At 56.4% G+C, this 9,970-nt stretch overlaps 1 protein-coding gene across 1 annotated transcript in view; it reads right to left on the bottom strand.

The window, feature by feature from the left end:
- Positions 1-9,970, bottom strand: part of SNRNP200 (small nuclear ribonucleoprotein 200kDa (U5)) — a gene marked incomplete at both ends in the record, with an annotated part of 17,575 nt that overhangs the window by 2,445 nt on the left and 5,160 nt on the right. The window contains 16 exons of the mRNA XM_009331210.1: positions 208-362; positions 636-754; positions 1,002-1,108; positions 1,851-1,934; positions 2,252-2,332; positions 2,448-2,600; positions 3,103-3,300; positions 3,847-4,035; positions 4,419-4,550; positions 5,103-5,213; positions 5,399-5,548; positions 6,704-6,827; positions 7,460-7,653; positions 7,917-8,087; positions 8,456-8,611; positions 8,755-8,892. Coding sequence (XP_009329485.1) covers positions 208-362; positions 636-754; positions 1,002-1,108; positions 1,851-1,934; positions 2,252-2,332; positions 2,448-2,600; positions 3,103-3,300; positions 3,847-4,035; positions 4,419-4,550; positions 5,103-5,213; positions 5,399-5,548; positions 6,704-6,827; positions 7,460-7,653; positions 7,917-8,087; positions 8,456-8,611; positions 8,755-8,892 — 2,262 coding nt within the window. The remainder of the gene's footprint in view (positions 1-207; positions 363-635; positions 755-1,001; positions 1,109-1,850; positions 1,935-2,251; positions 2,333-2,447; positions 2,601-3,102; positions 3,301-3,846; positions 4,036-4,418; positions 4,551-5,102; positions 5,214-5,398; positions 5,549-6,703; positions 6,828-7,459; positions 7,654-7,916; positions 8,088-8,455; positions 8,612-8,754; positions 8,893-9,970) is intronic.

Here is a 9,970-nt window from a genome sequence, read left to right on the forward strand (position 1 = left end):
GTTCCCCTCCCCCCCGCGCCCAGACCCCCCCCCCCCCCCCAACTTCCAGACCTCCGGGAGCTGAACGCCAGCCCTCCCACAGCGATCCTGCCCCAGAAGCGCCCTCCTAACCCCCAGCGCGGTACTTAGCCCGGTGATAATTTAGCCCGGTGATAATTTAGCTGCACCCCTTTAACGAGGGCGGATCATCTCCTGCGCACAGCTCACCTTTTCATCCCACTGGAAGTCGGGGGCAATGGTGAGCTCTACTTTCAGGGTGGAGCGGGTAATAGGCTGCAAGTGGACCGAGAGCTCCAGCTTTGGGAAGAGGTGAACGTATTTGTGGATAGTCTTGCCCATCTTGGGCATACGGATCAGTTCCCCTGCAACAGAAAGGCGCTGCCGTCAGGACAGACGGACAACAGGGTGACCCAACGGCTCCCAAACGGAACACGGCGTGCAGTACGGGCAATCCAAGCAGCTGGAAGGCGGCAGGGCAAAGCCTCTGCCCTCCTCAGGCTGTACCAAGACCCTCATCCAGTTCCGCCCCTTCAATCGGACAGGAACAAGCCCCCCGGTTTCTGGGTCAAAACACGGCAGAGGAGAACAAAGAGGCAGACGCCTCTCCCCGCCGCATTTGCCCGGTGTCTCCGTACCTATTTCGTTATGGTTCAGGTCATAGAGGCGTTCAAACGGGAAATTCTTCTTCTCGATTTTCTTCACCACTTCTTCAGGCAGTTTCTTGAACTGGCGCAGAGGGCACATGGACTGCCACCTGCGAGGACGCCGCGGGGTGAGACAAGCAAAGAAGCAGAGACGAAGCCCTCAGAGCACCGAGGTTCCCCACGCTGCCCAAGACCAGCCCTCGGCCAGACACGGGCGGCAGCTCCTTTACACCCCGACAGGCACGAGCGCTCTCCTTCCCAAACGCTGCAGGCCTAGCCAAGCTATGCTGAAGAATCTCATCCTATGCCAGAGGCATCCAGCCTGCAATCAGAAAACACCTCCGAGACCTCACTTACATCCGTTTGTCAATCATCTTGCAGAGGTTAAGGGTCTTGTCGGTGAGCTGGGCCCAGCCACGGTTCAGGACGATCTCGAAGATGGCACGCATCAGCCGCCCAGCAGACTGGGGGAACAGAGAGCGGCTCTCAGGCCTCGGCTGCGATCATCGCGTTTAACTCTCCCTTCCTTTCTACCCATTTTCCTGCCCAGCCACATGATAATAGAATGGTTTGGGTGGGAAGGGGCCTTAAAGGTCATCTAGTCCAACCCCCCTGCCGCGGGCAGGGACATCTTCAACTAGATCAGGGTGCTCCGAGCCCCGTCCAGCCTGACCTTGAATGGTTCCGGGGATGGGGCAGCCACCACCTCTCTGGGCAACCTGGGCCAGTGCTTCACCGCCCTCAGAGTGAAGAATTTCTTCCTTATATCCAACCTAAACCTACCCTCTTTCAGTTTAAAACCGTTACCCCTTGTCCTACCGCTACAGGCCCTGGTAAAAAGTCTTTCCCCATCTTTCTTATAAGCCCCCTTTAAGTGCTGAATTATACTTAAAGGTCCTTCATCCCAAACGCCTACAGGTGGAGCGAGGCCTTGGGAACTTGGCCTCTGCGGTAGAAGAATAAGGCTACGCTGTAGTCCTCTAGCGCTGAATTATTTTGATTACAAATTGGAGAGTCCGATGAAGATCTAGTTCCCATCCTGATAGGGGTTAGACCTTCTCACCGCTCCCGGCTCTAGTTATTTTCAAAGCCATTTACGTCCACAAACTAAATTTCCGAGGTGCAAATACTTGTGTGAGGCCGAGACGCGGCCGGACCGCGCACACCTAAATGGAAACGGAGAGGCCCCGGAGTTCCCTCACTCACCTGGGTAACGTACACCATGTCTGCCATGAGAGCAAACCCTTCCAGCTTCAGCTGGGAGATGAAGGCCTGGAGGAGCACGTTGATCTGGGGAAGCAGAACAGAGAAGCCCTCAGCTCCCTCCGCACCAGCGCCCGATCCCGGGGGGGCTCTGACGCGTGGCAGGACAGAAGCGAGCAACGGGGACCGACCGTCCTACGCCGCAGGACAGCGCACTCAACCAGAGACAAAGAAGCACCCGCAGCTCTTCGAGCATCCCTGATGCGGTCCAGGGTGTCCCACAGAGGGAAGAGAACGGAAACCCACCCCGGGGGGAGCATTTACTATGACAGCTCTCTCCCAAGCATCACCGCTCCCCTCAAGACAGGCAGAGAAGTCCCCTGGAGGGGGCAGGCAGGGCTCACCTTGGCACTGGGCTCCTCTATGCTCTCCTTCACCGGGATGGGAACTCGCTCCAGCAACTTTTGAAGCTCGAGCTTCTCCTCCTGCAGAAAACCAAGGCAGGAGGAGAGGTGAGAACGGTCCCTCACAGGGCAAGCAGTGCCTTCAAGACCGATGCCTCAGGGCTGTCTCACTGGGGACGGGCGTCTGGCTCCATACCTCCCTCACGGTGATGTTCCTGAACTCCGAGGACAGCGAGAAGACCCGAAACAGCTCGATTTCACTCAGGGTGGGTTTCAGGAGCTGATTGTAAGTTTGCACCGTCTCGTTGGTGATGTAGTAGTGGCTGGCGATGCGGCCCAGCCCTGTCACCTGCCGCAAGGACAACAGCCAGAGTGAAGCAGCAGGAAGACACCCCACTGTCCGTGGCACAGACAGAAGACGCTGAGCAGGAACTAGGCCGCAGCAGGGGAGACGCCTCCAGACAAGCTAAGTGTAAACTCTCAGGCTACAAATCCCCCAGGAAAGCTGCTTTACCTGGCACCACAATTCCACACCCCACAGCCTCCCCTTTCTCATCTCACTGCCTCTGGAGCAATGAAAATGCAACGGGAATGTGAATTTGCTTAGGAGGCAGCAGCAAACACACAACAGCGACAGACCGAGGGTCAGGTTTTACACCAGGACTCTCCGTGCCGGCCAGCGGCTCCCCTGGAATCACAGACGTGCACGACAGCAGGTCTGAATGACGCAGCAGCACTCCCTGGGATCCGTATTTAATCAGCAAGATGCCTCTTGCACCCTTTCTCTCAGCCAGAGGATGCTCCCATCCAGCTCTGCTCGGTCACAGCGCCTTTCCCAGGTCCCGCCTCACCTGGAAGTTCCCCGTCTTCTTGTCGTACTTCACCAGGTTGTTCTTGTCCAACATGAGGGCTGCAGTGTGAACCAGATCCAGGCGGCGCTGGTCCAGCAGCGGATCCCCCTTCAGATCATCGTGGGATATCCCGTAGAGAGTGGGGGAGCGCAGCATTCGGATGTACAGGTAGGTATAGCCCAGCCAATTCACTGCGTCCTGAGGAAACACCAACGCGCCGTTAAGAGCCGACGGAACACGCCTCACGGCAAGCGAGGGCGACGTCCTGGCTCGGAGCCCGGTGCTCCCAGCACTAGCGCAGGACACAGCAGGCTGAGCCCAGCCGAATCCCGCCGCGTCAACATTAAACCAGAGCTTGGGCGCCCAGCAGTGCCACACACAACTCTTCCCCAGTACCAGAAAAATATTAAGGAATTAAAAACCAAAGAACCCCAACCCTCCACACGCAGACTTTTCCCCAGTGTCCTTCTCCACGTGGAGAACTCTGCTCTGAATTACAGAAGCATCTACCCACTTGCCTGACACGCCGGCCAGCCTTACAGGCCGGTAGCTCTCGTGGCTGCCCTTCCAGATCCCTTAAAAATTTGCTCCCCAGGCACCAAAGGTCGCAAGTTTCTTTGCTCCCGTACGACGACGATATCTTTCCCCCACGCGGATCATCCCTTGGCCCCCCGCAATTCCCACCAGCTCTCTGGGTGCAACAAAGGGCACGCGTACGTGGGGAAAGCAAAGACTGGCACTCGCCTTTGCGTTCTGGACATTGCCGAGCACAGTCTCCGCATTCAGCATGTCCGGGAGCTTCGACACCATCTGACTTTCAATGGGGAGCTGCTGGTTGAGCAGGGACAGGTAATACTGCAGCTCGCCGTGGGACGTGATGAGGATCCCCTCTCCTTTGGTATCGTACTGAGGCCTCCCGGCACGCCCCAGCATCTAAGAACCGAGAAAGCGAGGTCAGCAAAACAAAAAAGCTTTTAGCTCGGGCATTTCTCCTTGCCGCCGTGTCCCGGGGCTTTACTGCCAGGTTGCCCAGTCTGCTGTTACTTCTAGCTGGCAGGAGACACACAGAAATATCTCAGATGTGTCTGGGCAAGACGCTGGGAGAGGAATCATTCGTCCGCTCTCCTGCTGATCCGTTTCTCCTCTGCCCTCACAGCAGGGCTGTTCCCAGAACAGCCGAGGCAGCCTGACAGCAGAGAACAGGGAGCGACCGCACCGAGTCGAAATACGAAAGCGGACCTCAAAAACGCGCCTCGGTGGGGAAAGGAAAAACCCTGCCCCGGGTCCCGGCAGCACCTCTGTTACCAGAACTTCACCTGCAGGATGTCCAGAGCACCCAGCTCGGTCCAGCGCCCCTTCTCGGGGCTGTACACCTGCGTCCCCTTGATGATGACGGTGTGAGCAGGCAGGTTCACCCCCCAGGCCAGCGTGGCTGTGGAGACCAGCACCTGCAGGAGCAAAACAGCGATCAAAGCCAGGCAGAAGCCTCTTCCTAGGGGGAAAAAAAAAAAGGATCTAAAATGCTGGTCCTGACATTAGAGACACGCACAAAAGGGACAAAGTCTGAGAACTGTGGCTGTCTCGACAGCTCAGCAGAGGAAGATCAGATAAACAGCAAGATCTTTGCCCAAATTTCCCAGCTCGCTGCACGACTCCGAGAAAAGCCATTGCCTTCCATCTATAACGCAGCCAGGGAATGGCTTGGATGGGGTTTTGCTGAAGTGACAACTGTGGAGGAGACAGCCTGCTCTGGGACGGACCTCTAGCTTTAAACCCTCAGCTGGGCCCAGGGGAGAGGTTTTTGCCCTCTCCGCTCCCGGCCGTGTGCTTTTAGTTTCTATTCTTGACGCGAAAATCAAGGCTGCCTTCATCGGGATGGGGGTCGGCTACGCTTGGTCCTCTTGATTTTGCCCAAAGGGCTACTGGAAAACACGGCTCAAGCATTTCTTGTGAAGCAGCTACCCCAAACGCGGCAATTCCTCCTGGGAAGTGAGGCTCACCTGAATGTGCTTGTCGGCAAACAGATCCTCCACCAGCGTCCGGTCCACTCGCGTCATCCCGGCGTGGTGAATGGCGAAGCCGTAAGGAAGGAGGTCCTTCAGCTCCAGGTTCTGCAGCAGAAACGCAACCAGCTCTAGGTTTTCTACCCGAGCCGAGTAACGCCAGGGAGAAAAGAAGCAACAGCAGGTAGCCCGTATCCTAGAGGAAAAGCTGCAAAACTGCACCAAAGCGGCGGCACCTTTGCAGCTGCGCTCCTGCTATCGCTGTGTCAGAACAGCCCCGGCCGGGCAGTTACCTTGCACTGCTCAGCTTCGGTCCTCAGGACCTCGGTGGAGGCTGAGCCCTCCCGCAAGAAGAGGCCCAGGGTATCTTTCTCCAGGCACATGTCCCTGATGGCCCGGGCTGTCTTCCCAGTCTCCTTCCTGGAGTGAACAAACACCAGCACCTGTTAAACAAGCACACGGTACCATCGCTGAGAGAGGCATCATAGAATCATAGAATCATTAAGATCGGAAAAGACCTCTAAGATCATCAAGTCCAACCATCAACCCCACACCCCCATGCCCACTAAACCATGACCCTCAGCGCCTCATCCACATGTCTTTTAAATACCTCCAGGGATGGTGACTCAACCACTTCCCTGGGCAGCCTGTTCCAATGCTTGACAACCCTTTCGGTAAAGAAATTTTTCCCAATATCCCATCTAACCCTCCCCTGGCACAACTTGAGGCCGTTTCCTCTCGTCCTGTCGCTTGTTCCTTGGGAGAAGAGACCGACCCCCCCTCGCTACAGCCTCCTTTCAGGTAGTTGTAGAGAGCGATGAGGTCTCCCCTCAGCCTCCTTTTCTCCAGGCTAAACAACCCCAGCTCCCTCAGCCGCTCCTCATCAGACTTGTTCTCCAGACCCCTCACCAGCCTCGTTGCCCTTCTCTGGACACGCTCCAGCACCTCAACGTCCTTCTTGTAGTGAGGGGCCCAAAACTGAACACAGTATTCGAGGTGCGGCCTCACCAGTGCCGAGTACAGGGGCACGATCACTTCCCTACTCCTGCTGGCCACACCATTTCTGATACAGGCCAGGATGCCCTTGGCCTTCTTGGCCGCCTGGGCACACTGCCGGCTCATGTTCAGCCGGCTGTCGACCAACACCCCCAGGTCCTTTTCCGCCAGGCAGCTTTCCAGCCCCTCTTCCCCAAGCCTGTAGCGCTGCACGGGGTTGTTGTGGCCGAAGTGCAGGACCCGGCACAACAATCGCTACGGCTGCAGCTGGCAAAGATGCCTGACCCAACCCGCTCCTGGTGTTCAAGGTGGGAAGAGATCTAGAATCAGTCCAGATGCCCTGTGAACCACGCACAGAGCTCCTGATCTAGTGGGGCAGCATCACAAGAACTCCCTCATCCTAGAAGGACAGGTCATACGTTAATCAGACAGCTGGCACAGAGAGAAAAACTGTGTTCCCTCCTCTCTCAGCTGCCATCGACCACCCAACCCTACCCTCTTCTCCTCTGCGGCGTCTCTGCAGCGACAGCAGCTCGAAAGAGTCTCACCAGCAACAGACAAGAACGAGGATTAAGTGGGTCAGGAACAATAAAGTATCAAACCTGGTTCTTTCCAGCGTGCTCCATGATCTTCTCATAAACAATCTCATTCATTATCTGGAAGCGTTTGATTGCTTTCTTCTCTGTAATACCCACATAGGTCTGCTCTAGCGGCACTGGTCGGAAGCTGTAAGGAAAAAAATCAAGTCCATAAAAGAGCAGAAGAACGGAGAAACGCTGATACGAAGGTCCCGTCAAAAGGCATCCTGTATTTTGAGCCACCAAGGTCAACACCCTTCCTTTGTGCCTCAATCTGCTCAAAGAGATTTGATGGCTTCCAGTTCCACCCGGTTAGATTAAACAGTAGGGGACAGCAACAGGTATTCCTCTTCCCTGGAATCCATTTGCTAAGCACACACTCGGGGAGGAAAAATGGTGTTTCTGGAACTACCATAATCCTATTTTAGGCTTCCTTCAAACAGCTTCTGCAGCACACAGGTACAGCAGAGTTTTTCCGCCTTCTCTAAAGCACCTTCTCGCAAGTACGACAACGCAGGAACCCTGGCGCACACGTTGACGCTGTGTTTTAACCGCTCTAGTCCCAAACACGCATTTACCGGCACATCTAAGAGCAAATAAACGCGTGCGGAAAATAGGCCGAAGTAGCCTGGCGAGACCCTGGCACCGTCTGACAGATAAAACACCCAACTGCCTCCACGGGAGGCCCGTCTTCCCCAGCTCTCAACAGCCACCCACCCTCTGACGGCGGAGATCTCTCCCGGCTTCCCAGGAGGAGTTATCAAATCTGTTTATTATCACCTGTTATCAAAATAGAACAAGCCTTTGGCCGGGTCCACCCTCAGGAACGTCGCCACGTCCTCGTAGTTGGGGAGGGTGGCGCTCAAGCCAACGAGCCTCACGTCCTCCTGAGTCATCTCGATGTTGCGGATGGCTCTGGCTACCAGAGACTCCAGGACGGGTCCTCGGTCATCATGCAGTAGGTGTATCTCATCCTGAACGGGAACAGAGTTATCCCCGCTCCAAACCGGCTCTATTTACCCATTTTTTGGTTTAGTTTCTTAGCGGACCTGCCTGCTGGGACCGAGGCGCGCTCGTCCCACAGCTCAAAGCCCCGAGTCTCCCCACAGCCAAGCCGCCAGCGCCATCTTCCAACCGCTAACGCACGTTCAGGAACCGCAACGCCCAAAGACCCAGCGCCCCTCATCGCCCCCTCCCTCCTCCACGCCGGGGCTTTGCAGGCGCCGGCGCTGCTCACCAGGATGACCAGCCGCACCAGCTGGGTATAGGTGCGTTCTCCTCCCTTGCGGGTGATGATGTCCCACTTCTCCGGGGTGCAGACGATGATCTGGGTAGCGCTGATTTCCTCCTTGCACAGCTGGTGATCCCCCGTCAGCTCCGCCACGTTGATGCCGTAAGTTGCCAGGCGCTAGGAGGAAGCCCGCGGGCGGTTAAAGCCGGACGAACGCCGCGTTCCCCGGGGCGGCGTTAGAGCAGCGCGGCCCCCGAGACGCTCGCGGGCGGTTTCGTACTTATCCCGCTACAGCGTTGGAAGAAAACGGGCGGATTTCATAGCCCACCCCGACATCCAAAGCCCCTGCCAACGCACACGCAGAGCCCAGCGAGCCCAGGCTACACGAACAGAGATTCAAGGCGCAACCCAAACTCACCCTCTCCCGACAAGCTCCTGCCAGAGCTTCTATCCTTCTGTAAGCGCAGTCTAAAGAAGCCACCACAGTAAAGCTCATCTTCCCCAACCTACGGTTCGAGCAGGGGCAGGACCAAACCCCTCCTTACCTTCCCGAAGCTGCCCACCATCTCCTGCACCAAGGACCTCATGGGGGCGATGTAGATGATCTTGAAGTCGTCCACGTTGATGGTTCCGTCGATATTAATGTGTTTCCCTATTTCTCGCAACATGCACATGAGGGCCACGTTGGTCTTCCCGGCGCCCTAGGACGTAAGCAGAACCAGTCCCATCAAATCCGCGCCCTCTCCCGGGTCAAGGCTGGCCTGCAGCGGCCAGCCTCCTCCGCCCAAACAGATCGCCCTTCGGGATTCCCCGTCACGGAGGACCCGGGTATCGGGATCCTTACCGTGGGAGCACACAGCAGCAAGTTCTCGTCCGACTCCAGCGCGGCACGGTAGAGTTTGCTCTGAATACGGTTCAGCGTTTTAAACCCCTCGAATCCAGCCTGGGCGTATTTGGGCAACTTTTCCACAGAAACCAATTGCTGAAAAGGGAGAACGTCAAGCTCAACGCCTTTGTTTCAGCACCTCGCAGGCTGCAGGGCACGTGCGAGACCTCAGAGAGGCCCTGGGGAGTAGGAGGCTCGTGCTGTCTCCAGATGGCCAGGGGAGAAGCCCCGTGCCCAGGGATCGTGGAGCGGGTTAGGAAGAGATCAAACGGGGCTCGTTAGCTGGCCCGTGCACTCCGAAGAGTGCAAGTTATAGCTGGCTACGCCGTCAGAAAAGCAAACCCCCAGCACGTTCTCACGGCGGGACAGATCAGACCACATTTCTGCTGCCAGCACTGATCAAAAGAGGCAGTTTATCACAAGGCACGCCATGGATCAGCCAGATCTCTGGCCCGCACTGCGCATCGCAGCAGGGAGGGAGCAGAAGCAGAGCCGAGGGCTCAGCAAAGCCGCTAAACGGGGCAGGGGAGCCCCGAGACGGGAACCACGAGCACAGGATACGCCCTCCAGAAGCGAGAAACTAGAAACCAGGAACCCTCTCCTGCCACGTGAAATCTCTTAGCTTAAAATAACGGTTCTTCAAGAAGTCTGAGAGGGCGTCACAGCCACATCAAAGCCTCGAGTCCCAGGAAGTGTCTGTCACGATATTAGCAACAAGTTATAGAATCACAGAATAGTTTGGGTGGGAAGGGACCTCTAAAGGCCATCCAGTCCAACCCCCCTGCCCTGGGCAGGGACATCTTCAACTAGATCAGGTTGCCCAGAGCCCCGTCCAACCTGACCTTGAATGTTTCCAGGCATGCTGCATCCACCACCTCTCTGGGAAACCTGTTCCAGTGTTTCACCACCCTCATCGTAAAAAATTTCTTCCTTATATCTAGTCTGAATCTACCCCCGTTTAGTTTAAAGCCATTCCCCCTTGTCCTGTCGCAACAGGCCCTGCTAAAAAGTTTGCCCCCATCTTTCTTATGAGCCCCCTTTAAGTACTGACAGGCTGCAAGAAGGTCTCCCCGAAGCCGCCTCCTCTCCAGGCTGAACAACCCCAACTCTCTCAGCCTTTCTTCACAGCAGAGGTGTTCCATCCCCCTGATCATTTTCGTGACCCTCCTCCAGA

Source organism: Pygoscelis adeliae, unplaced genomic scaffold, assembly GCF_000699105.1.
Source record: "Pygoscelis adeliae isolate BGI_AS28 unplaced genomic scaffold, ASM69910v1 Scaffold1159, whole genome shotgun sequence".
Taxonomy (NCBI): Eukaryota; Metazoa; Chordata; class Aves; order Sphenisciformes; family Spheniscidae; genus Pygoscelis; species Pygoscelis adeliae.